General features: G+C 53.5%; 2 protein-coding genes across 2 annotated transcripts in view; both read right to left on the reverse strand.

Annotated features, from left to right (window-relative positions):
- The window catches only part of HDAC1 (histone deacetylase 1), a 16,646-nt gene extending 16,395 nt beyond the window's left edge, over positions 1-251 (reverse strand). Inside the window, exon 1 of the mRNA XM_019547804.1 lies at positions 130-251. Within this exon, the coding sequence (XP_019403349.1) occupies positions 130-178 (49 nt within the window). The 5' untranslated portion in view covers positions 179-251. The remainder of the gene's footprint in view (positions 1-129) is intronic.
- Positions 252-1,831: 1,580 nt separating this feature from the next.
- On the reverse strand, positions 1,832-24,947 carry LCK (LCK proto-oncogene, Src family tyrosine kinase). Its single transcript, XM_019547806.1, has 13 exons — positions 24,659-24,947; positions 14,878-14,984; positions 14,439-14,520; positions 13,967-14,057; positions 13,440-13,538; positions 13,086-13,189; positions 12,385-12,534; positions 12,093-12,245; positions 7,913-8,092; positions 5,965-6,041; positions 5,492-5,645; positions 3,684-3,815; positions 1,832-3,379 (listed from the first exon to the last, which is right to left on the reverse strand). The coding sequence occupies exons 2-13, from the start codon at positions 14,977-14,979 to the stop codon at positions 3,177-3,179; spliced, it is 1,527 nt and encodes a 508-aa protein (XP_019403351.1). The 5' UTR covers positions 14,980-14,984; positions 24,659-24,947; the 3' UTR covers positions 1,832-3,176.
- Positions 24,948-26,029: the final 1,082 nt, after the last annotated feature.

Consider the following 26,029-nt stretch of genomic DNA (forward strand, 5'->3'; position numbering starts at 1 on the left):
GCCCCCCCAGCCATGGGCCCCCTATAAACCATCTCAGTGGCCCCCAGGGCAGCCCCCTGGAGCCCCCGCCTGTAGCGCCCCTCGGGCCCTCCTCCTGCTGCCCCCACCCCATGCACGCCGCTCGCTCACCATCATAGTAATAACAGACTTTCCGCTTGGTCCCCTGCGTCAGCGCCATTTTCCTGCCTCCCGACAGCGACAGACCCTTCGCGACTCAACCGAACCTGCCCCAGGGGCCAGGGCACCCCACAACCCACCTCCCCCCGCCCCCGCGGGACAGCCGACCTATCGGGGAGGGGCTTTAGCCCTTTGCTCTTGAGTCGACCAATCAGAAGGCAGTGAAGGCGGAGCCAGGGGACAGCATGGTAGGTAGGCAGCGAGGTTTCCTGGACTGTACCATTCAGAGAGCAAACGCCGTGGAAGGAACGGGCTGCCAGGACTGTACCAATCCCGGAGATGGGGGGTGGGTGAGGGGTGGCCAGTTCCCTTAGGAGAGGGTCTGGGTAGATAGGGCTGTACCATTCTACGAGAATGGCGGAGGGGGGTCAGATAGGAGTGTACCATGCCCATGGGAGAGGCAATCAAGGCAGACAGGACTGAACCATTTGACCCTTGCCTCCATGGCATGCTCTTTGCCTGCACAGGCATCCCTTGTTACTGCTTTCCCACAATGCACTGCTGCACATCTGGCCTGGCGGGACAGCCGTGTGCCTAGGGGTCTCTGTTACCAGGGGGTGGGTGCAGCAGTGCATTGTGGGAAAGCACTGGGGGTCCCCTGGCTCCAACAGTGTGCTTGGGAGCAATGTGTTGAACTGGTGCCAAACAAGCCAGCCATTTTGTGGTATCTCATTCCCTGGTGTGCCCAGTGCTGCCCCACATGTCCCACGCCACCCTTCAGGTGCTGGCTGCGCCCCTCAGCCCCTGCCAGTGGCTGAATACTGCCTTGGATCCTGCCTCCCCCAGCACCCTCGCTTCCACCTAGCATCAATGGCTCCCTGGCTGCAGGGCCAGCCTTGCAAACTCCCTGCCTGCCCCATGAGTCAGATCAGCTCCCTGGGATGCCGGCATCGCCCGTCTGCAAATCCTAATCCTGCCAGTTCCCCTCAGCCATCGTGCCAGGTGTCATGTCTCTTGTGAAACATGAAGGGTTGCTGTGCTTAGGGCCTGATTCTGATGTGCTGAGACAACCCCGGCCCTACACTCACACAAGAGACCCAGGATCCCGGGGACTCAGACCCCAAGCAGGTTTGCTGTAGCAGCGGAAGGCAGGGCCAGCTGGCCCACCATCTTTTATTAGGCATGACAGGACCCCACCCTCAGCTCTGTGCACCCCCAGTGTGTGATTAGGATGCGTCGATCTTCCTTGCCGTGGACCGGATGGAGCCACATCATTACGTTGTTGTTTAATGAAAGTAAAACAGCAATAGAGGACAGGGCTTTACAATGAAATGGAGAAAGAAAAATCTTACAATGAATGTCTCGTCATTCAGGATAGCTCATTCCTAAACCAAAAATCTGGGTGGGTTCCTGGTGAGCAAGCCTTTAGTGAGACTATGCTGAAACCCTTCCCTGATGGGCCTACCTAGAGCCTCACACTCCCACCCCCGCTGGTCTGGTGCCAGTTCTGAGAGGGTCCGGTTCTGGATCTAAATGGTGCTGTTCAAGTCCATCTCTAAGTATATTACAGAATGCCAGTGTCTGGGGTTTGGGGTAACCAAAGCAGTCTTGATGGTTGGAGCAGAGTCCTGTGCATCTCTACTTCTCACTGAGACCATGTACAGACATTGCACTTTTACCAGTATAAGTGATTGGAAACCAGCCTATACCCATAACAGAAGTTCAACACACATAGACTGGTTTAAAACTGGCAGACCCCAGTCTAAGATTTGCCCTCCCCCCGCATCAAAAAGCAAACGTGTTCTGTTTGCTACTAACCTAAATTATGCTGCTTACAGAAAACCACGTAACTTAGGTTGCTCCCACTTCAGGCTTTTTTGAACATCTGTACTTAGCCTGATCGTCTGAGCTGCAATCAGCACTTTTTCTTCATGACTGTAAACTCCCTTCTCCCTTTCATAATATAGTTGAATCTGGTAATTACTTTACCAAACTCTCTAAAAGGTTGTTGGTGTGAATGGCACTAGTCAGAGTCCAGCAGTGTGGTTTCAGAGTGAAGAAAAATAAGTCAGCAGTACAGAGAATGACTGCTTTGGTGACCCTGGGACCAACAGACATGAACAGTGGTGTTCTATACATCATCTTCCAGGGATCTGAGCTCTAATGTGAAGACCTGTTGCATTGCACAATGGGCCCTGTGTCCTTCTACAGTACCTGTGGTGAGTGCAGCTATTTGCATGCCTTGATCACAGCCCCAGCCTTGGACAGCTTCCAGTCAGACAGCTGGCATGTTCATGCAAAACACCTTGGCATTGATGTACCATCCTTCTCCACTACAGAAAGGAATAAAAAACCACCAAAGAAATATAGCAGGGAGAACTGGGGGTGAAAGGGACACGGGAAGTTCCACTTTGTAGCCCTTTGAGCATCTCATTGTGGAAAATCAGTGCTGAGATGGGGTCCAGCTGATCCAGCGCGATTGTTCTTGTGTTCCGAGCATTATCTGAGACTGTAAGCGAGTTTGGCCCCTATGTTATTTTCAGATCAAATTTGTGATTATAGTTGCCAGAGAGAAGTTTATAGGACTTGACAGTGCCTCTCGCTAGGAGTACACTCTGTCTGTATAGCATGGGTGGGTCTAGGCCCACAGGAACGAATATGGTCTAGGCAGTGACCATCTGCATGGCTGTGTATCTGTGTGGTTATCTGGACAGATGCATTGTGAGTGAGCATGAGGCCAGTGTGCACATGGCACTGAGATGGGTAAAGTAGCATGTGCATACTTGCAGAGGGAGCTCAGAAAGAGATCTAGCAGCATCTTGGGTCAAAACACTTGTCAACTCGGTGCCTCCGGTGTGCTTTGAGGCAAGGTTTGCTGGCTGAGCATGCTCCAGGAACACGCGTCTTTGCTATGGACGGAGGGAGAGCTGAGGTCCTGCCAACATTTGCTGTGATCCAAATGCCAAGGCCCGATCTGCATAAAGTTTCTGAAGAGGTAATGCATAGGGGCTATTCCCCTCCGCCCATCCTGACGTGAGGATGCCTCTAGCCCCATCCCATCATGGCTGCTGCTGGTACTGGCCCTCAGTGGCAGTAAAGAAGTCCTCGAGCACGCTCTTCATGTATTCAAAGGTGGGGCGGTCCTCTGGCCTCTCCTTCCAGCATTTCTTCATCAGTTCGTACAGCTCCTCTGGGCAGTTATCTGGCTGAGGCATTCGGTAGCCCCGCTCCAAATTCTGTATCACTTCTGGGTTCGTCATCCCTGCACATACAACACACATAACGGAGTCAGGAACAGCCAGGGAAGGGAGCCACTTCCATATACCAGTGCTGACCTCTGCTGGGAGTAGAGCAACATCAGCCAGCTTCTGCAGCCAGCCACCCTGCAGGGCCTTCTCCCAAGTCTGAACCCAGGGTAGCTCTTGGCCCTTGCAACCACCCCCGTGTCTTAGAGCACCTTCTGCTAGTCAGTGTTGGGACATGGAGGTACACCCAGCCCCTGTCAGCGCCAATGTCTTTTTGATCTGACTGCAGGCACAGGCTGCACTGCTGTGAAAAATCCTAACCTGGATAGGGGATCCGGCCATAGGTGATGATCTCTGTGAGGAGGATCCCAAAGGACCAGACGTCAGATTTGATGGTGAATGTACCATAATTAATAGCTTCGGGTGCCGTCCACTTAATGGGGAATTTGGCTCCTGAAATACACAAGGAGAAAGAGGGACAGGGAAAAGGAGAAGGAAGAAGGTCACTGCTGTTGCTCTAAACCCACAAAGCTGATGTGAGGGCTTGAATGCCACCTGCATATCTCTTTGCACCCTCACTGAAACTCACCTGGCATGGGGCACCCACAGCCTGGCATGTCTTGCCATCACTGGGCTGTTAGTGATGACTGTTCCTGCGATAGCCACCAGATAGGGCTCTAGTCTCAGACTGATGTGAATTACTGGGCAGGCATTCTGCAACTAATGCCAGGCAAAGCATCCCCTCTGCTCCAGAGAACTTATTAGAAATGTCTCTAGCTGCTGTTTTCACAGGTCTGAGGGGGCCTCCGTTTCTCCTAGCCCCAGCCCTAGCTAGTCCTTTCACCAATTTTTATGTCCTTTTCTGCAAAACGCAGCAGTCCCACTGTCACATGTTCTCCCCTCAAAGTCCCTCCTGCCCCATGCTAGGGGAGGCTATCTTTCCCTCGGCTCCTTCAGGGCAGCCCTCTTAGGCCTGGGTTACCTCTGTACCGAGCACAGTGATTCTCAAACAGGGTGCCTTGCGATCCACTCAGGGGTGCCACAGAGTGCCATACCATGCTAGGTGTGCAAACAGGATTCATAATATAAACCCAGAGATCTCAAAGAGGAATCCCCTATGGAAAAGGCATTCTGAAACTGCTGTGGTCTTCCTGAATTCCTTGCAACAAAAAAATTGCTCTGTTTGGGGGTTTTTCCTGCAGTCAAAAATCAAGTGAAAACTAAGAGCAAAAGGTGCCTAACAAGGGGTGCTTTGAGTGCAGCCCCCTGCCCATTATAGCCTCACTCCCTGCTCTGGGGCAGATGTGACACCAGCCTGTTCCTATGAAAACCAGGCAGGTGATGCTCTCCCAGGTCACAGGCTGCAGTGCATAGGGCTTGGGGTCTTGGGATGACGCAGTTTGCCTCTGCAGGCCCCAGCTGCCCGGCTCAGGTCGGCTCTGCAACTTCCTGTGCAGCCAGGACCCAAGCAGAGCTGCAAAGAGCTCAGAGTCAGAGGGGTGGTTGGCTGTCTGTAGTGGGCTCCCACTTCCTGACAAGGCTGGGCTGTTACTTCTAGCTGACACCAAGCCAGAGGCTGTGGGTGTCTGTTACTGAGCCTGTAGCATGGCCTCCGCACTGCTGTTTACCCCTGCAGGAGGGAACTACACTGAGGTGTTAGATCAGCATTCTGCTGTGAGCTAGTTTCCAAAGCCAGATGTGAAAGGTGAGTGTTGGTACAACCTGTCCTCTCTGCAGGGTGCTCAGGAGCAGTGATCAGACCCTTCCAGCACAAAGGAGCCCACTGAAATGCAGCCCTCTCGGGGGTGGGCAACAATTTTGAGGAAAGCCCAGGCTCAAGAAATGCTCTGGGGGCTTTATCATCCACACCAGGGCTGAATGACCCACATAAAGTAAACAGCACAAGGCTCAATGCAGTGGTAGCCTTAGGGGAGGGCAAACGGGGCAACTGCCCCCAAAATTTTGCAAAAAATGTCCAACTCGTTTACAGGTCATCAGAATAAAGCCTTTAAATGACTCTCTTGCCCAGGGCCCCAACAACCCTAAGGCCACCACTGCTCAATGGCTGTATCCACCCCAGAGGGTGACACTCTGGGAGACAGGAACTTGGAATTAGCTTGCAGACGTACCCTCCCTGGCAGTGTACTCATTGTCCTCTATGAGCCGAGCTAACCCAAAGTCAGCGATCTTGCAGCAGAGGGTCTCTGACACCAGGATGTTGGCAGCTCGCAGGTCGCGGTGGATGTAATTCTTTGCCTCAATGAAAGCCATTCCCTCGGCGATCTGTGCATGGGGCAGTAGGAGCGGGAGTTACTCAGTCCCAATCCTACTAATCACGCTGTCTTCATCCCCCCCACCTGACTTCCCCCTCTGCAGCTCTCAGGATTGGGAGCTGTAGTGCTGAGTGAGCGCCCAGGTGGGGACTGGAGAGGACAAGTCCAAGTCCAAGGCAGAGGAGAAACTCCCATGCCTTTAGTTGGCACTTGGATGCAGACCCCTAGCCGACACTCACTCCCCGTGCCCAATAGGATGGTCTCTGCCTGTGTGCACCTGACTTACCCCCATCCCTGCCAGGGGCCATTTCAGCCCTTCCCCTCCTCACCTGTGCTGCCATATCCAGCAGCTTGTTGACTGTCAGTTTTATTCCTTCAGAGGTTTTGAGGAAATCCACCAGGCTTCCTGCAAAAGAACCCACTCTGGTCAGACCCAGCCCAGCTCCAAGTGCAATTGGCTTTGAACCCGGCTCCTTCCCCCTGGGGGAGTTAGTTCTGGACTGGCCCTAGCCTTGGCCTCTGCATAGACAGTCTTAATCCATCAGGAGGAGGTGCCCTGGATTCTCAAAGTTTATATTGCATGCAAACCCACAGAGTCCATTTGGCCAGCTGGATGCAGTAAGATGCAGGGGTGGGTTTTCCCAGGCCTTTCAGTGCCAGCAGGGCTGGTCCAGGTTGGGTTGTGTCCTGAGGACTCGGGGGGGGGCGGGCTCCTGTTTCCTTTGCTAGGTTTAGTCATATGATTTCACTTCTGAACCCAGGGCTTTTCTCCAAGTGTCCCTGTGCAACCACTTCCTATACTCAACTCATGCCCATGAACCCCCTGCAATAAAAACCCCTACTATGATGACGAACAAGATGCCCCTAGGCAGCCTATCAGCATTTGCCAAGAAGGGCAGAGAGCCACATACCCCTCAAAACCCTATAGAATAACTGTCTACCCCCGGCCCCATGTACAGACCACCTTATCAGTCTCAAAGGCCACACTCTGGCTATACTCTGTGTCTACAAATGAACCAGAGGAGTCCTATCAGTGGCAGGCTGGCTGGCTTGGATCCAGTCAGCCTTTCTGCTCAGAGCTGTTAGCCACAGCCATAACAGACACAGGCACATTTCCTCTGGCTAAGCTGCCAGCTTTCAGAGGAAGGGAGCAGGCCACTGGCTTCACAGCTCCACAGGAGACAGGGGCAGGAGTACTATTCTCAACCCTTATGATAGCTCTTTGTCCTTCCTGCTAAGCCAGCCCCAGAACCAGGCTCCCGCCTCCCATGGCACTGCTGCCAAGAAGCTCACAGTTCCTTAGCAAGGAGGAGTGAGCCAGGCTGACCTGTGTGTAGACCTCACCACTGCCCAGGAAAAGAGATCCAGCCCACCTCCCTCCCTCTCCACCAAGATTAGCCCAGGCAGCTCCACATCCTCTGGATAACAGGGGTTCACAACCTGAACCATGGTTTCTGGCACTCAGAGGAGCCAAAGGAAACCAAAGGTTGCATGACAGACAATAGGCAGTGCTTGCCAGAAACTGGAAAAGCCCTGAGCCCCAGGCGGAGCTTCCTGTGCTGGGGGTGGTAATAGGGGAGGGGGAAGTTCCAACAACTTTCCAAGCCCAAATACATCTCTGAAACACCCTGGGGCTAAGCTAGCCTTAGCCTCCAACCCTACTGCCTCCCAGCTGGAGCCTGCTCTGCAAACTCCTAATGACTAAATCCAAGCCCTGCCTCATCCCCAACCAAATGAGGCCGGATACCACTGGGGAAACTAAGAAGCTGGGCAGCAAAGGGGCTTATCCAAGGTGACCCAGTGAGTACAGGGCAGGAGCAGAAGCCGAGGTGGGTGTCTGAGCCTAGTGCTCTGCTCCCAGACCACCTCTCCTCCCTGTTCAGGAGTCACTCAGTGAAGGCACCTTTTTTGCAGGAATCGCTAAGCTACTGGGATGCCAGGGGAGTTGAGCAAGAGCTTTCAGACTGCCTCCCCTCTTCCCATATATTCAAGCCCAGAGGGAATGGCAGATGCCTCCGGATGTGCCCATGGCTCTTTTCCTGCCTCCTCTAGGTAATATGTGGGTTTTACCCTTGCACCAGTGAAGGTCTCTGCACAAAGCAGAAGGGAAGCAGGGAGCCACCGGGGTTGGAGGGGTCCTTTCCCAGTAATATAACTGCTGATTGTCCCCCACCAGTTGCAGCCCCTCAATGCACCAGGCTGGGCCTGGCTCCCTGCCCCCTCCGCCTACACCTATGCCCTAAGCAAGGAGGGCAGGGCAGCTCCCAGCAGGCTCACCTTTCTCCATGTACTCTGTGATGATGTAAATGGGCTCCTGAGTCACCACCGCGTACAGCCGCACCAGCCGGGGGTGCTGCAGGTTCTTCATGAGGTTGGCTTCAGCCAGGAAAGCACTGGGAGACATGCTGCCTTGCTTCAAATTCTTAATGGCCACCTTGGTATGACCATTATAGTAACCTGCAGAGAGACAGGGCGGGGGCAAGAAGGGGAGAGGAGACCCATGTTACACCAGTCAGGAGACGGCCGGATTCTGCCACTATGATTCTGCATAGCACTGCTGGGCAGAAGAACCTCTCCTGGCCATGAAAGGGCACTGCTGGGAGGAAGCTCACAGCAGGAGAGAACTGAGCAGGCCATAAAGGAGTCCCCAGCAGCAGAAACCTGAGGCCTAGCCCATCACTGGTGTGGCTCTGCTGCCTTGTCCTACCTCGAGGGCATGAGATAGATGTTTGAAGCTGCAGCTACTAGTCTATGCCACCTGGCCTGTGTCCAAGGGGGGAGAGGGCAAGTCCAAAGCAGCTGGCGACAGTCGGGCACTGCATGCAAGACATCAGCCTCAGCTCCTATCTGGGGGGTATTCCTAGTCCCATCTCAAACCAGGATGTGGGACTTGACTTGTGGTCCTCAGTCAACAAGAAAAAAGAACCTGCCAGCAATTGACCTCTAACCCCTCCCTGTGCCAAGCCCCAGACTTTGGCCTGGAAGAGTAATGCCCAGCCCTAGTCCGAAAATTGACTCTGTCCACCTCTGCCAGGGTGCCCCAGCCTCACCCCCCCGCTGCAGCATGAGCAGTGGTGTAGCCAGGCTGGGCAGCCCAGCAGAGCTCCCGGCTCCTCAGTGCCAGACCTGGAAAGCTTTGCTCCAGGCATCTGAAGAAGCCCCGCTCCCTTGCCAGGGGCAGGGTGCCAGGACAAGACAGGATTTAGGCACCTTCCCCCCCACCCCTCCAGCTGCCACAGTGCTGGGTGGTTTTGCAGCTCGTTCTCTTTTTTTCTCACAGCACAGGGCAAAGGCACAGCAGTCAGAGATGTCTCTAGGCACCCTCGCTGTTCCCAGCTGTCAGAGCAACAACCACAACAAGGGCCTTTCTGGGGCAGAGGGGAGTGTGTGATGCTTATCATGGCACAAAACTGCCAGCAGCGTGCACAGCACAAAGGGTGTGGGCAGCTGAGAACAGCAGGCCCCAGAGCTGTGAGCTCTCTGCACCTCCAAACAAAGGGAGCACTGGGGCTCAGGGCTGGCTGTAGCTGGGTGCAAGCCGAAGGGCGCTAGATTCCCAGGGCAACAGGCTGGGGCTGGACTAGCGAGGGGAGAACATGGGGAAACACTGAGCCTGTTACTCAACTAGGCAGGAGCGGTGGGTGGGGAAGAAGTAGCATGAAGCCATTGCCATATCCTGGGTAATGCTGCATCTGCTCAGTCCTGGTGCAAGCGAGCAGCCCCTGGACTGCTCTACCCAGTGCTGTGCTTCCATGTGGTCCCTAGGGAGCAAGAATGGATGCCAGCCATACCCCCCCTTCCACCTCTTATGCATGGCTCTACATTAGGAGCCGAGCCCGATTCAGTTCTACATCAGCCGGGGGCTATTTTCCCCTACCCCGTTTCATCCGGGAGTGGCACGAGGCAAATCTTAGTGCAACCAAGTGTGGGCGAGTCCACGATGAGGAGGAAAAGTTCTGCAGGGGCATATTGACCCAGCGCCCAGTCAGAGCACGCCAGCTCCAGCTCTGTTTTGGTGCTGGGCAGCCACGTGGCTTTCCTTCTGTGTTATTCCCTGAGCAATACTGGCGGGCAGGATGGGCCAACAGGAGAGGGAGGAGGAGGAGGCAGGTTTGCTTGTCTCGCTAAACTGGGGGTAAGAATGGAAAGAAAGGAACGTGGCAGAAGCAAGGGAGGGGGGGAAGCAGCTACCTGAAGTCACTGCGTCCCAGCACCACCCCCACGTGGGCAGCTGTGGCTGAGTCGCATCAGACAGCGGGTGTCTGAGGCAGCTCCTTTTGTTGGTGAGAAGTCAAAGGAAATGAGACCAGACACCTGGGCTGGGGCTTGACAGCCAATTCCTTCGGAAGCATCTCACCCGCTCCGAGATGCACACGCGCACACACACAGCTTTGCCCAGCTGGTCCCTGCCCTCGATCCTTGCAAAGAGCTGGAGCAAATGTAGCCAGAAGAGAGGCGAGAGGCTTGCCAGCTGGGCTCTGCAGGGAATTCAGAACCCAAGGCTTGTCCCGGGGAGAGGTTTTAGCCCTGGTGCAGGCATAGCACAGGGGCTGGCAAGGCCAGCAACCTTCCTACCAGCCTTCTGCCCTGGACAGATGCTCCCTCGGGGCCCCTGCACCAATGCATTCAGTCCCAGCTGGTGTTGCCCCTACAAGGGCTGCAGTTCTCCCCTGTCACTGGTCGGGTCTCACCCTCTGCACCCGACTATAAACAACACCGTGAGTCACTGGGGACCCGGATGGCGAAAGGTGGGGTGGGTAGCACCATTTGCATGGGGATTTTCACAGCACAGACTTCTGCCCTGGCAGGAGCTAGACTGAGATGCTGCCATCCTCATGCCACGTGGGGCCTCGAACAGCCAACCCCCAAGGGGAATGAAGGCAGTTCCCACAGATCCTGGCTGATTTAAACTCAGCAACCCAGCTGTGAAAGGGCCAGATATGAAGCCTCTGAGCCCAGCCCACCCTACTTGGGTCCAGAAGGTTAGACTCATACATCAAACCCAATGTCTCCACAGCACCAGGGCTGCTTTGAAGCATCTGGCTACCTCTCTACTGGTACTGTCCTGAACATGATGCCTGTCCTAACTCCTTTTGGCATCCCTGTCACTTCCTGCCTTATACCCCTGGGGAGAAGAGTTCCCTAAACACAGCCCTGCCCCAAAGCCCAGCTCTCTCCCCTTCTCTAGCTGCATTATCCACAGCCCTGCAGGGAATTTCCTCCCAGGGACAGAAATACCAGCAGAGGAGCAGAGTCAGCAATAGGGCTGCCCTAAGGAACCACAACCACGGGGCTTGCTGGATGTGGGAGGAAGCCGTGGCAGAAGGCCAGAAAAGGCAGAGCTCGCTCCTTCAGGACTTTCCTTGCCATTGCTGATATATTGTACTAACCCCATGGCCATGCCAGAGCGCCCTGTGCAACAGCAAGGAAGGAAGCCAGGTCTCATGGGCCCAAGAACCCATTTGAGCTAGAGGAAAATCTCCATTTGCTGCTGGCTGTTGAGGGTCCAGGACTCACAGTCGATCCAGTCTGCTTCATTCTAGCCAAGGGCAGCGGGGCCCCTGTGCACTCAGGGGTGGCACATTTTTTGGCCTGGAGAGCCACTGAAGGACTTTTGGTAAGCTGTTGTGGGCCGGGGGAGGCGGTGAAGAGCGCTGACCCAGCCCACCACAGTGAGGGGGAATGGGAAACACACAGTTGATCCTATCTGGCCCCTGGCCCATCCTCCCCACACCCACCACAGCGGTGCCGGACAGAACAGGTGAGCAGGGCCTCCATGGACCCTGCAAGCAAGGCATGGTCCTCCAGGCAGGCAGGATGGGGCTGCAGGCAGGTAGAGAACAGCATCCAGAAGCAGGACACGGAGGGCCAGTGATGGCATGGGCCCCAAGGCAGAGCCATGATCCACTCCCTGCATGTCCCTGCAATGGGCACCAGTTCTGCAGGCAGGGGCAGGTGGGGAGCAGATCACACCTCTGCCCCAGGCCCCAGCCCTGTGCTGTCACTACCTGCAATTGTGATCCTGGCCCCTGCCCTGCCAGTCCCACTCCCAAACACTGCTCCCCATCCCGCCTGCCTAGCCTCCCATGCCTGGGCTGAGCAGGGCCAAGGGACCCACCTCAGGGCAGATACAATCCTTTGGTGTGCTGGATCCAGCTCATGGGGCCATATTTTGCTCACCCCTGCACTAGGTGGTTAGTCACTGTATTAAACGGATCTCCCCATGCAGCAAGGGTCCGGCAATCATCTCATGCTGGGGGAGGCAGGGTTCCAGCCTCGCTGTTGTTCCTGCGACCCCTTCCCCACACTCCAGCTGATGCATCCTATAGGTGCCTTCCTGCAGCCTGCCAGCACCAAGCCTAGGTGCAGGCTGCTTAAGGACCCTTGGGAGGTAAACCCAAAGCTGCCGTGGCACCCACAACCCAAACCCACAGGAGCCCCTCTGCCTATTACTCACCCATCCAGACCTCTCCAAATTGCCCTGCTCCCAGCCTCTCCACTAGCTTGAGTGTCTCCCGGGGAACTTCCCATTCATCTTGCCACCAGGGCTTCTGCGGTTTCTGGGTCTGGCAGGGCTTGCCGAGGCGGGTGCACAGGCCATCGGTGTTACCTGTAGGACAGGGGAGGGCAAGGAGGAGCAGATCAAGGGATAAATATGAACTTTGATTGAATGGCAGGGAGCAGGGGGATGGACCAGGGTGGACAAAAGGACCACGGATATTCTCTGCCTACAGGGTCCCAAGCCTTACGTGTGTAATGCTCCACAAGCTCATGCAGGCTGCCAAAGGTGATGCGGGGGGAGATGTAGTACCCCCCATTGTCCATGTTTCGGATCTTGTAGTGCTTCACCATCTCCCCCTGGTTTTGGTCAAAATCTCTCACTGACAGGGAATAGGAGCCTGGCGACAGAACACAAGGAATGAGTCCACTAGGAGACAGGGGGTGTCTCCTTTTCTTGCTCTGAAGACTGCTGACCCCACAGCCCTTGCAACCTCCTCCAGGGGTACCAACATGCCACCAGAAGTGGCATCTCTTTGGGCCAGTGCTGAGTCCCAGGGACTATGCAGGTAATCAAACTCCTTGGCAAGGCAAACCCAAGGCTGCCATGATACCTACCACCAGGAGCACAAAGTCAGTCCCTGCCCATTGATGTAACCCACTGCTCACCCATGGAGATCAGCCTTTGTGACACTCCTAACAAAGGTGGAATTCACCAAAGTGTCACATTTAAGGACTGAGCTCTGGGTAAAGAAACTGGTTAACCCCTCCAGTCCAAGCAGCCAGCCATAGGCCTAGGTAGCTTGCTGGATTACTCAGAGCTTGGGCCAGGGGTGGCACAGGCCAATCTGACCTATACATGCTGGCCGCTAAGGCTCAAATCCTGCAAGGCTGGTAGTACACAGGTAGAGGGGAAGGTGGTCTACATTAGCAGTGCTCTGGGCACGGTTACCTTTGGTGGATTCGCTCTCCCGGATCAGGAAGGAGCCGTGGGTGTTCCCAGAAGCCAGGAGCTGCCTCTCTGCATCCTTCCTGCTGAGGTTCTTGAAGAACCAGCTGCATGGAACAGCACAGTCAGTGCCAGCCAGACTCAAGCACTCCCTTTCTGCCTGCTTTATGCCAGCCAGGGCCCCCCAAACCTCTCCCGTCCCAGCCTGCTGGGCACCCCAGGGGTACAGGCTCTTCTAGGTCACCCCTCCGTGAGAGCCAGTGCAGGACTGTTTCCTAGTGCTGCAGCTAGGCTCACATCCCCTGCAAGGGGGTTTCATGATACAGAACGTTATGCCCCCAATAAGCATCTACTCACGGTTCTGGCTCCAGGCTATTCACCCTAGCGACAAAGTTATAGGGAATAACACCTTCCTGGCCAGTGGTGAGCGACTGGGCTTTCCACCACTCCCCACTCCTGAAACGAGACCAAAAGAAAAGCCAGTGTCAGCCCCTGGTCCAGAGCCCTCTGCAGATGAAAAGCTTGGGAGTGAACTCCTGCCCTCCAGCTGGCTTGGTGAAGATCTCCAGGCAGGAGACTGAGAGGGTAGCAGAGGCTGCCTACTGCTTCCCCATCTCCCTTGCCTCTAGGTCCGAGGGGAACTGCCTTCTCCCACATAGAAGCCCCATCACCTTCTCCCTTCCCCTGGCAGGAGGGCAGGGCATGGAGGACGCTGCTTGGATCCAGTTCTGGAGTCCCACCAACATTCAAACACTCAGCAACCTGCTGGCAAGGGAACCCTTCCCTCTTGGGGCTATTCTGATACCACCGCCCATCCCAGAGCCTCCAGGGCGGGCTGCAGAAAGCATGGATCTGGCATGGATGGGAAAGGACAACAGACTTACTCTTCCAGTATTCGGAGCTTCTCCCCCTTCTGGAGCCCCAGGTCCCCATCATGAGTGGGTTCATAGTCATACAAAGCAATCACCAGTTTATCTGGGGAGACAAGCAGGATCTCCATTTAGCTGGGTGGAACTGAAATGCCTCAATGGACTGTGCCGTCTTTGCAGCTCTAGGGATGCTGGTCAGACGTGGTCTCCAGCTAAAGGCTGTTTGGTGACCTACATGGAATGAGTTTCGTAGGCCTCGGCGCAGTTTCCAGCAAGCACTAACTAGAAAACTCGGCAGAAAGCCAGACTGGTGGTGAAGGCTGGATTCTGTGGTCATGCAGCATCCCTCTCTGATGGACAGTCCATTGCTGTGCTAGCTGGGATGGGTGGTCTACAGGGTGACTTATCACACGAGCACGACTCATGAATCAGACTTGGGACAGCTTTGCCAGCATGATTTCCCTCCTGTGCAGCCAACAGAACTTACCTTGGAAAGGGGAGCAGGGTGGTGTCCCCGTTTGATAGGACACCAGAGGATCGCGCATCTCGGAGCCGTTGCGTATCAGCCTCTGGGGTGGAAAGGAAAAGGATTGGGTCAAACAGCATTTCCCTGCTATTCTCCAGTAGGAAGAACACCCTCTCCCTTGTCCATCTGAGGCCCCACCTCCCACTCCCACCATCCCATCACATCACATTCTCCTCATGGCCTGTAAGGTACCTGCCCACTCCCAGAGCTAGGAGCCTTCCTCTTGCTTTGAGTTCCCTCCTCACTTGCAAGAGCCTTGTATATCGTACGGAAGAGTCCCTGCCAGGCAGAGCCTGGAGAACAGGCATTTCCTCTGTCCACACAGGGCTGAGAGGGGACAACGCCTACAGAAGGCCCCAGGCAGGGTCGGGGATGGAAGCAAGCCCTGCCTCCTCCTCACCTGGGATTTAGTAGCCGGGTCTATGGGGTAATTGCAGTGCTCACAGATGTCAATGTTCTCAATCCAGTCATCTTCATGGTCAGAACTACAGCAACAGCCCATGGTCCCTGCGGGACATGAAAGAGAAAGAGACTGACTGTTAGGAAGGGCTGACACATTTCACACCCTACCTGGGTGAGAGCAACTATCCCAGGCCACAGCAGAGACGAACGGTTGTGACCCTGAGATGCTGGTGACTGTCTCACCATGACTCACAACTCCAGGCTGGAAGCCCACCTCCTCTCGGGTGCTAAAGAAGGTCTCAGAAGCAACCAATACTGACAGCTGGGGAAAAAAATTACATGTTGGCTCCTCCAGGAAACTCAAGTGCCCTTGAGGGATTTTTTTTGTTGGTTTATTTTGTGGACATGGGGCTCATTGGTGATTTGGCATGGGCCTAATGCACCTGAGAGCTCAGAGCAAAATTGTGCCTTTGGGATCCCTGCATCACCCTCCTGAGAAGCGCATGATCTCTGAGCTTCCCGGGCTGCAGTTGTGACGGGGGCGTGCCCTGGATCAGAGAGTCATAGAAAATGGATGGGTGTGCAAAGGGCTGAGAATACGTGTGGGTGTGCATCATAGCTGGCAGCTTTGTCAGCATGCCAGGAAACTCCAGCTTCGGTTTACAAGACTGAAAGGGGCTTCCTGGGTCATTGGGTCCAGGCCCTGCTCCCAGAGGCAGCCGTGTCACACAATCCCGTCCACATGCTGCTCCAGCTCTATCCTAAACCAGGTGGTTTTCTTCCAATCCCCACTCCTCCTCCCAGGAGGCTGGTCCAGAACCCCCCTGCTCCGATGGTTAAAAACTGTCTCATTTCCCCCAGCTCCAGTGTAGCCATAGCCAGATTGGCACAATGTTGTTCTTTAGTTTAGAAGTTCTTTGCCCGCCCTGGTCTGCCCTCCCCTGATGTCTGCATAAACCACAATTTTATTGCTTCTCAGCCTTCATTTTGCTTGGCCAAACAAACCAGGCTCATTAGTCTCCTGTCATGAGACAGTCTCCATCCTGAGCCTCTTCTGCACCTGCTCTGCTTTGACTTGGCCTTTCTTGAATGTGGGTGATGAGAATTGCGTGCAGTATCCCAGGAGGGGCCTCCGCTGAGCCGTGTAGCACAACACTGACACTGCCCTGTCCCTGCCCTGTGGAAATACCTCATCTAATACAGCCTAGGAAAGCATTTGCCTTTTCTACAGCTGTACCACCTTGGAGGCTCATTCGGGTGCTGCAATGAACTAACGCACATTTTTTTCTCCTCTGTCATTTTAGATGAATGAGGCCCCCAGTTTGTAGATGCAATTCTTGCCGTTCATTCCTAGAAGTGTGTTGTATGACTACATTTCGATGACTCAAGGCCTCAGAGCCATCCGGTCCCTCCTGTATAGTACTCCAGTTCTCCTTTGTACAGCTAATTGCTGCCTGTGTTATATCATCCACAAGTCTCCTTGGCACAATTCTACTCTTTGTACCAGGACTGGTCCTTGAGGAGGTGCGCTGGTGACCAGGCAGATACTTTCAGGACGGTCTGCTCCTTTAACCAGCTCCTTCCTAACCCCCTAGTACCCCTATGAAGCCCCAGGTGCTCCATTTAATCAATGATTTCCCATGTGATGCTGCATCAAAACACTCTAATGAAACCCAGGTAGGTTAGACATTGCCCTCATCTAAAAGAATCAATGATCTTACTATAGACAATAGTGACGTTAATGTCTCTACCTCTGCTGCATTTTATCCCATTATTCTCTGTTTGCCCCCTTGTTTTAAATCATTCTTTTCTTCCAGTCTTTTTAAAAGCCTTGTAGACAACTGAAATTATGAGGTAGGCTTGGCAGCTGGGGCCTGCACAAGACTCGGACCAGCTGTAGGCCTAGGGGGACAGGGAATATACATTGACCGGTAGCTTAAATGTGCTCCCTGCATTCCCCACACATAGCAGTTGGCTCCCTCTGTCCGCAAAGTAGAAGAAGGAGGATTATTCAGAGGTAACGGCATAAGCTTTCATTTCTGTAGCTTTTCATTTCATTTTCCACTGCGCACAATGCAAAGCACGCTGTGGTCTTTGCAGCCTGACAAATCAACTCTGCATAGTTACCATGTCATTTGCTGCGGTAAAAAAAAAAAAATGCAGCCAGCTCTGAGATGGAAAGTGGCCCTTGTGTCAAACCATAGTGGCACTGCACAGGAGCTTAGGACAGGGACTGACAGAACTGGAACGGTAAAGTCTTTGAAGGAACCCAAACATTATTATCCAAGACAGAGTTTCACCAAGACACTGGGACAGATGTGCCAAGCTAGGCACTTCGTAATGGCTACACGCAGTCAGGAGCACTGGGTTACCTGAGCCCGGAGATAAATAGCTACCACTTCATGAAGCACCAAGGTGATCTTAGGCCACCTCAAAGTGCTGACATAGCTTAGTTGCCAAGATCCAAAGTGATGCAGCTGCAGAGGAAGCCCTAGGCAGCAGCTTGCCATTCAAAGCACCGGCACCCATAAAGAGGGAGGTTTGAAATCCAGATGTCAGCCCCTGAAAAGCACAACCACGCTATCTCCCCGAAGCCAAGAACCAGACTCCAGGGAAGTAAGGACACAAGCAAACAGCCAGCTAGAGGGCTCGGGAACCCGAGTGTTTGTCTCCTCTCTCATGGACACAACTTCTGCCAACGAGCCTGTCTACACTGCAGCTGACAGTGCGACTGCAACAGCGCTAGGCAGAGCCGAGCCAATTTTATTGCAGCCAGCACACAGGGCTCTTATGGCGAAGATGCCAAGGTGCAGGCCCTACAATCCCCCCAGGCCCCTCAGCACATACTCAGCTTCTTTGAAGCCTTGGCTGCCGTCTCCCCACTGCTACCAGCGCTCAAGTTAGGCAGACTGTGCCTACCCATGCTAGAATCGTACTGCAGACTGCCGTGTAGACATGCCCAAGGGGATCCACGCAGAGCATGGCGAAGAGGTAGATTGTACAGCACCTTGCACAATCAGTCCCAGTCCGTGCCAGGAGCTCTTGGATGCTGTGCTAATATGCATAACCTCAGTGTTGGCAGAGCAGAGCTCTCTAGATTGGGCAAGATCTCAGTGTTACACAACTCGCCTACCTGTGACCCTTTACAGCTGCACCATCTGCTTAGAAATGACACAATCACCACTAGTAATTCTGACTCACCTATTGGATTCCCCTTCCGCTGGCCTAAAGCCACACTCTGGTTCTTTGGACCATGCTGGCTATTCATATTAAAGATCACCCTTTTTTTCTTTGGAAACCCAAGCGGAGACCCCTCAGGCCCGATTTCCAGGACTGCAGAATGCCCATGATCCTGAACAACGTCAGCCAAAGCGAGAGGATCACAAAGAATCAGGGACACGGCAGATTCACCCCAGCCAAAGAAGTAATCAGAGACCAGACACTGGAGACACTGCACGCGAGGTCTTTGGCAACTGTGCTTATGGGAGCACATATCGCACATGTGCACAAACAGGTGACGTGTACAAAACCAGCAGGCATGGGTGCCAGGGGCTGGCTGGCAGGGCTGGCACTTGTAGCGGGAAAGGCACGTTTGCGTTAAGTCAACAACCCCTCCTGGAAATGCTGCTTTCCCCCAAATGCTGAGCACAGCACAAATGTGGGGAAAAGCCACCTGGTGAGTCAGTCTGGAAAGGTCATCCCACAGCCGCAGAAGGAGAAATGCATTGCTTACGGCATCCTGCTCCCACCTGCTGCCGGGCACCCTGGGTTCCCTCTGAAAGAGTGGAGGTTGAGGGAGTTCAGCCCGTCATCCCTCAGAGGACTGGGGATCCTTGCGTGCTGGTCTGTGATGCCGTGATGTGACAGGCACCAGAGAAACCCCCAAACAGATGAGAGAAGGCCCCTAGGACTGAGGGCAATTGGGTGCTGGGAGGGATAGGCAAGATCTCGGAGTTACACAGCTCTCCCACCCCTGTAGCAGCGGGCTCATCTCTGTCTCTTATACAAGTCAGAAATCCCCTGGCTCATTAGCATGATAAAGACAAAGCAAGTACAGCACCTTCCTGGTGCAAAACGACTCCCCAGGCTCCCCTCCAGCTTTGCATTTGTAGACCCCAGTGCATGTCCCCAAGGAGGCAAGCCTCGCTAGCCTCCGGCCCACCCCATGTCCCAGAACCAGCCATGGAAGAGACCTCAGGTGCCCTACTGCCAGGCCAGAGCTGCGCGTCCGGGTGCTCCCTCTCTTCCATGTTAGCTGGGAGCAAACCTGTCCTCCTTTTCTTAATCCCCCACCCCCCAAACTTTAATCTATCCCAGGTTTTAGGGCTGGGTCTGCCCTGCCCTTCCTATCTCTATCTTCCCCTTTGTGTGCCACAGCCATTCATGGATTTATCCTCTATCCTCCCCTGGAGCAGGGAAGCACTACTGGCCCCCATGGTGCAGGCAGGGACTGAAAGACCCTCACTGATTTCCATAGGGTTAAGTGCCTTACATAACTCTAGGCCAGGGGTCAGTAACGTTTTTGGGCAGAGTGGCAAAAACACCCACAACCTCGACTTTTAAGATTGTGGCACCCCTGGCATGCCAACAAGGGCCTAATGCTTATTGTGGCACTGCAGCCCTGGCCTCTTCCCTGCTGTCTGCCCCGAGGTGCATCTGCCAAGCAAAATGCTTTTGAGTGCCACACACTGCACCCGTGACGGGGGTTGCCTACCCCTATGACTTGTTCAGGATCTCCAAGTCCCAAGCTAGCATCCCATCACTATGCCAGTCCTCCTGCCGTGAGTCCCTGCCACCTGTGGTCATTTATACCTACCCCGAGGGCACAAAACACCACCCTGTCACACTCCTCCAGCCACTACTGGTACTAGGTGCTGGGGAATTTTCAAGCCCTTTGCATCCCCCTGCTTCCCTCTCCGTTTCCTCCCCTTACCTAATCCTGCCCCATCCCCTATCCTCGCTTATCATCATCCTGCTGCTAGCCACACCAGAGCCACCTCTGCTGGACACCTTGTCAGCTGGGCCCCCCTCTCCGTATCTCTCCACCTCGTTGCCTCCCCCCTGTTCTCTGCAAACTCCAAATGCATCTTTGATCCTCCATTGAAGCTTCTTAGTTCCCTTCCTCCTCTGCTTCGACTTTGCAGGGATGAAGTCCTCTTAGAGCAGGACTATGCCTAATAACAAGCTAGAAGCAGCAGCAGGCAACACGCCTACAGTGCATCCCCTCTCAGTCGCTGGGCTGTTGAATGCAAAAGGAAATAATCCAAGAAGATTGAGGGAGCCTGATTCTCCAACCTGTTTCACACCAGTATAGCTCTATTTTCAAGTGGGGCAGGGGAGGAGTCAGACCTAGGGAGGATTTTACTTGCATTTTTTCCCCTAGCATATTCCATTTCTATTATTGAGCTTGTACAAACAGCAAGAGAAAAAAAAACAGCCGAGTTGAAGAGTTGGTTTAAGGCTGGTGGTTTCACTTTAACCTCATGCTGGTATTATTGTTTCTGCAAAGCATTCTGGAACAGAGCAACAAGACAAGTGCCCGAGCTGATGAAGCTCCACTAAAAGTGATTTCAAAGTTGCCAGCCCCAGAGATCACAAGATTGATTTAAAATGTTTTAAAAACAACCATGAGATATAATACTAGGCTTCTGGTTTTTGAGCTTCTGGGGATCATTCATTTCACATTTTCAAGCCTTCCTGGGCAACTATCATAAGGGCTAGACCCTTGCTGTTTTCATTGAAGTGAAGAGTCTCAATTCCATAAGCCTGTGCTTGAAGAATGAACAATACAAACCATGAGCCCCGGGGGAATAAAATGCTAAGAGCTGGTGCCATCAGGCATTTCCCCCAGCTAGAAGGTTAGTAGCATCACTACTCTTCCTGAAGCCATGTTCGGGCGGGGGAGCTATAAAATTTGAGTCAGCTTTTCCAAAGTGGTCTCTCATTCAGGATGTTTTCCTTCTTAGAAACCCATCTCAAGACAAGTGGGCCAAGTTGCAGAGATGCCATAAGCCCACAACTCTGAACAAAGTCCCTGCAAGCTGCCTGAGTTCAAGCCTTCTGAAGTCTAGGGTCTCCCAGGTGCCACCGACTGAAGCACTTCAAAATCAGTGGCCGCTTTTGGAAACGCTGCCCTTGATCTTGTAGCTTTTGTTCTAAAACAAAGCGGTGCAGCTGTGCAGACCGTTCAGATGTACCTGTTTTTCCACCCCCTTTCTACCCACTTCAGGCCTGTTCAGATGCAGACAACGGGGGAGATTTTCCAAGGCAGGACAGGGGGGCACCTTAGAGACCAACTTGTTCGGAGGCATCATGCCTCTTTGAACCAATTCGTCTTAAGGTGTCACCGTGCCCTACATTCCCCCCGACTTCGAACTCCCAATGGCTTTCAGTGAGAGATAAGGGGTCTACTTACCGCTTGTGCCTCTAAAAGTCTGCCTCCCTCCCAAGTAATTCTGGTTTTACAAGTGTGATTACGTGCAAAGAAATGTGATGGGGGGGAGGGGGACTGGCTCTGTGGAAGGGAACAGGACTGTGGAAGTTCATTGGAAGAGTAGATCAACAAGTGAGACGCTTCAAACCTGCCCATCCTACACACAGCCTAAAGTCTTTCCATTGACTTCAGTGGAAATTGGAGCCCAGATGACGCCGAGTAAGAAGAGAATTCATCACCTGCTGGGAAGGACGCGAAACGTCACAGCAATATTGTGATGCATCTGTTTTCAACTGCCTCTTGGGTCTTGCCTGAGAATCCCCTCCACCCACTCCCCTCTTTTTTTCCTTAATTCAGCAAGTGTTTGCTTTGGGTGGAAATGGGAGAAAACATCATGAAACTTGCCCTCCCACAGTTTCAGTAACCTACCGCTTTGTAACAAAGGCAAAAGACAGCAGAAAAAGCAGAGGGTACCCACACAGCCTGGAAGTATCCATGAAATAGCAGCTCTTGCTGAGCAACCCATGTGGTCATGGGAGTAAGGCCTCTGTAGATCCAACGAAGTCTGAGTATCCTAAATTAGAGAGCAGCAACACGCACGCTCCGGTAGGAGCCCTCCGTCCCAGTTCTGGGCTATGTGAGCCATGGCTTTGTGTTAAGTCTCCCAACCTCTGTTCTCCTAAATGGCACACAGCGGAGGGAGCTCTGTGCATCAGCCAGGGTCTAGGAGGCAGCCAAGTGCAGCCCTGACATAAAGCTCTAGTTCAGGCAGGACCTAAAGGGAACGATTTCATTAATTATTTTAATCTGATAGAGCTCCAGCCTGCAAGGGGCTGCTTGGGGCCCCCCATACCCCACACTACTCTACCCCACACACTGGGGGGCTTGGAGTGGGGCACTGGGTCAGGACTGGCCATCAATGTTTACAAATGGGTCCTGGTACAAAAAAGGTTGAGAATCGCTGCTCTGGAGAAATGGAGGAGATGCTAGATCCTCATCTTGTAAAAGGCACCCCATGGACTACTGGAGAGAGCCAGGCAGATGCAACTTCTGTATCTCCCATTGAGCAAGAGAGGGGTGGAAAAAAAAACCAAAAAAACCAAAAAAACCCAAAACCAAAAAAAAACAAAATTGAAGAAATATCTTCCTTTGTGGAAGAAAAGCAACTCCCTCAAATAGCATCCCCTGGAGATACAATCAACCATTCGAAAGTGACTGTGAGCGAAATGCAGATGATGCCACGCTTGGGGTCCCCCCCATAAGAATCAGCAGTCGGGGGCGGAATGGGGGGGGAGGGGGGGACACGACTCTTTTTGTCTTTCTCGCTTAAGCCACAAAATAATTTCCACAGAGGAGCTGTATCACCTGATCAGCACCTGGGGCTACTTTGAAGTCTGTTTTGTTTCTCCCCGGTGACTGGGTTTGCCTGCATAACTGAAGTTTGGTGTCAGTTTGCAGGGGGTGCGTGCGTGCTTGCGTCTGTGTTTGCCCAGCTTCGGTCCCGTGTACGTGTGGGTCCCCGTGGGTTTGCAGCTCTGTGCAGTTGTCTGGGTGACTGTGTGTGTTCATCTGTCCGTGTTTGCCCTCGTTTCTTCTGGGTGTGTGGGTATCTCTGCTTGCCTCTGGGTGCGTTTGTGCAGCTAGACTTCAGAAAATGCCAGCTTTTAACCTGCACTCATTTTTTTGACTGCAGAAAAATAAGACGGCCATTTCTCTGCTGCAAAGAGCTCAGAAAGCCTGCAGCAGGGCAGGATGGGTTTGACACTGTGGATTCCTGTTGGGTCCGTCTTGTGAACCATGGGTAGGTGCTTGCACACTTAGCACTAATATTGCAAACACCCAGAAAGGATCTCATGGTTGACAATCACAGGGCTACATGTTTATCTGGATGATGGCGTCTGTCTTTGAATCTGTGTGCATGTTTTCACTTCTCTGCGTTTTCATGCCAAGCCTGGGTGAGACTTAGTGGGGAGCGGGAACGTGCTCTCTCCTTGGATCGGGCTGGGCCCCCTGGTTCAGGAGGAATGTGCTGGAGGTGGAGCGTGGCAAGGCGAGAGAAACTATTTTCCCTTGAATATATGCCTGGGTTGTACAGTAATATGTTGCGGTCCTCTTTCATCTCTGACCCACACCCCCGACTGAAGCATGCTGTAGTAGCCATGCTTTGACCAAGGACAATAGCGCCTACATTTAAAAAGCAAAACGCGTTAGTCAGCATAGCCACCACTCACCACAAAAGCCAACCCTCAGCTCTGGACAGTGCTGATTTGCCCACAGGAATGACCCTCGTCTCTCATGTGACCAGCAAGGTCAGCCCCAAAAGATCCGGTTCCCGGAAAATTTTGCAAACCTGGGGGGTGGTCCAGATAACAGTCTGAGCAGCCTCAGGCTCAGAGCTGCCAAGCTACCCCCTCTGTGGTCCTGACTCAAAATCTTGGATCCACACAGCTTGAATTTTGCCCCTTGGTCCCGTCTCTTATTTCTTGTGGCTTGGGGTCAGCAGAGAGGCGACTTCAAAGGGGGCATCTTGGAGAAGAACTGGACACGCAGCCTGGGTTTGCAGCCGCATTCGGGTTTGAACTCAGACAAGCAGGCGGTTCTGCACCGAGTCTGCATCTAAGAAGCTATAGACCACAATATCAGCCAGGGGTAATTCAACTGCAGACACGGATTTGCCCTGCTCCTCACTTAGAAGACAAAACAGCCCAATACCAACCAGACCCTCCAGCCTGCTCCCAGCTTCAAGGCTGGCAGCTCAGGAACGGGGAGATGCAAGGCAGATTAGACAGAGCGCTTGACATTTCAGGGCACAACTCCCAGCTTTCCTCCTCGCTTTGCCCTGCAAGTTGGGACTTTGGAAGCAGTGACTCACTAGACTCCTCGCCCTCACTTCAGCTGGGGACAGTCCCTCTGGGAATCCCCTTAGAAAGCAGGTTTACTAGGATTTTGGGAGGGTTGGCAGGGAGACGAGAACTTGCGTTAGAGGCAGCAACTCAAGAACTCAAACAGCTCAACGGCAAACATGGGCCTTTCTGTCCAAAGGTCTTTCAGACAGGACCCTGTACCCCAAGAACAACCAGCCTAAGCAGCCAGACTCCTCTGTGTACTGGCCTGATACCATAGCGATGGACTCATTTCCCATTTTATATTCTCACTTCACACCCACCAGAAAGCAGGTCCTTCCCCAAAGACATTGTTCTTCCCCAGAGGAACCATTGCTTCCCAGCCAGGGAAGAGCTGGCACAGACGCCAGTGCCACTCCATGCCCGCTCATGACAGCAATCCCCAGATCCCAGCCCGAAGGCACAGCTCTTTTCACCCAACATGGCCCCAGCCCTTCCCTTACCTGCTTGGCGTGAGATGCAGATGAGCTGCTTTCAGATTTCCATGGCCAGCGAGTGAAAGCACCTTCCCAGTCACATACTAGTCTCCATCCTTGGGGTGTAGACCATGGATACAACCTCCCGGACAGCAGCCCAGCCTGTCCTCACATCAGGGAATGGCACCAGCACGGTCTTGCTCGCTCGCTTTCTCTCGCACCGTGCCTTCCCTGATTTCCTGCCTTCCGCGATCTCATGAGCAAGCTCTAGAAGTTTGTTCTCAGCACTCACCCGACCACAGCATGCTAGCGAGGGAGGTTTCCTGCCATCCGCAGACCTGTCATTCTAAAGATGGAAGATACTGGTACAGAGGGGCATCATCACCACCTGGGTATCATCTACCCAATGCCGACACAGGTGTTGGCTGCAACCCCCACTGCCACCCACCACCCCACAGGGAAGTCCAGTGAGAGACACGCAGCTCCCAGCGTGCTGCAGATGCTTTCGGCTGGTCTTGTAAAGAGAGGATGTTAAGAGTGCACATGTGGGGGAAGGTAGGAGTGTGGGGGTGAATTCTGGCCTACATCCTGATTAGGCACCAAGTGATAGATATGCTGCACGTATTAGGAGGGCAAGGCAAAAATTTAAAAGATCCTAGTTTGGGTGACCATACACCAACGCACACAAAACTGGAACTCTCTCCATGGCACTGACAAGGCCCCAGTCCCTGGCATCACTGAGGATAAGCAGCCCTGCAGGGTAAGAAGGTGCCATCTCCCTTCGAGGAACTGAGGCATAGGTGGGGGGCTAAGCAACATGACCAAGGTCACACAAGCCCCACATGACAGAGCAGGGAATTGAACCCGAGTCCCTGGATAGCTCCCTCACCATAGCACTGGCCTTGCTCTCCTGTTAAAGGGGTCTCTTTATCTTTGCTATGAATCCAAGGTGCCAGCACAATGTCCAGCATAATGATCCTGATAGACTCTCAACAAGATCAAAGCCAGTCTGTCCCCCTACCCAAAACACACAATCCTAATGATTCTCCAGCCTGAATGGTCAGGTGCCCATACCCACCTTGGTTGACGAGGGGCAGCCTTTGGCATGCGTCCAGAGTAAGACATGAACTTGTGCCACTGGAGCTGTAGCAGGGCAGCCGACTCATTTTCCACGTGCTCTGTGCTGTACCACACAACAAGTGATAACCATTACCAGCAGACAGAGCAAAATGCAGCCCTGACTCATGTCCTACACGGTGACTCGGTGATGTGCTAAGTACCTAGGGCCTTAACACACCACCAAGACCAGACCACAAGCAGCTGCAGCTTGGCTGCTAACTCAATGGTTCTGCTTGGACTTTTGCAGACAAGGCCGAGGAGGGTGAGGGGTTCAGAGGT

Source organism: Crocodylus porosus, unplaced genomic scaffold (assembly GCF_001723895.1).
Source record: "Crocodylus porosus isolate Cpor-Errol unplaced genomic scaffold, CroPor_comp1, whole genome shotgun sequence".
Lineage (NCBI taxonomy): Eukaryota > Metazoa > Chordata > Crocodylia > Crocodylidae > Crocodylus > Crocodylus porosus.

What these genes read in the sequence shown, in the direction of transcription:
- LCK (XM_019547806.1), bottom strand. Translation starts at nt 14,979, where the DNA reads ATGGGCTGTTGCTGTAGTTCTGACCATGAAGATGACTGGATTGAGAAC. An exon ending in AAGCTCCGAATACTGGAAGA is followed by an intron (nt 13,539 to 13,966) that starts GTAAGTCTGTTG and finishes GTCTCGTTTCAG; the next exon opens with GAGTGGGGAGTGGTGGAAAG. An exon ending in ATTTGGAGAGGTCTGGATGG is followed by an intron (nt 8,093 to 12,092) that starts GTGAGTAATAGG and finishes GTCTCTCTGCAG; the next exon opens with GTTACTATAATGGTCATACC.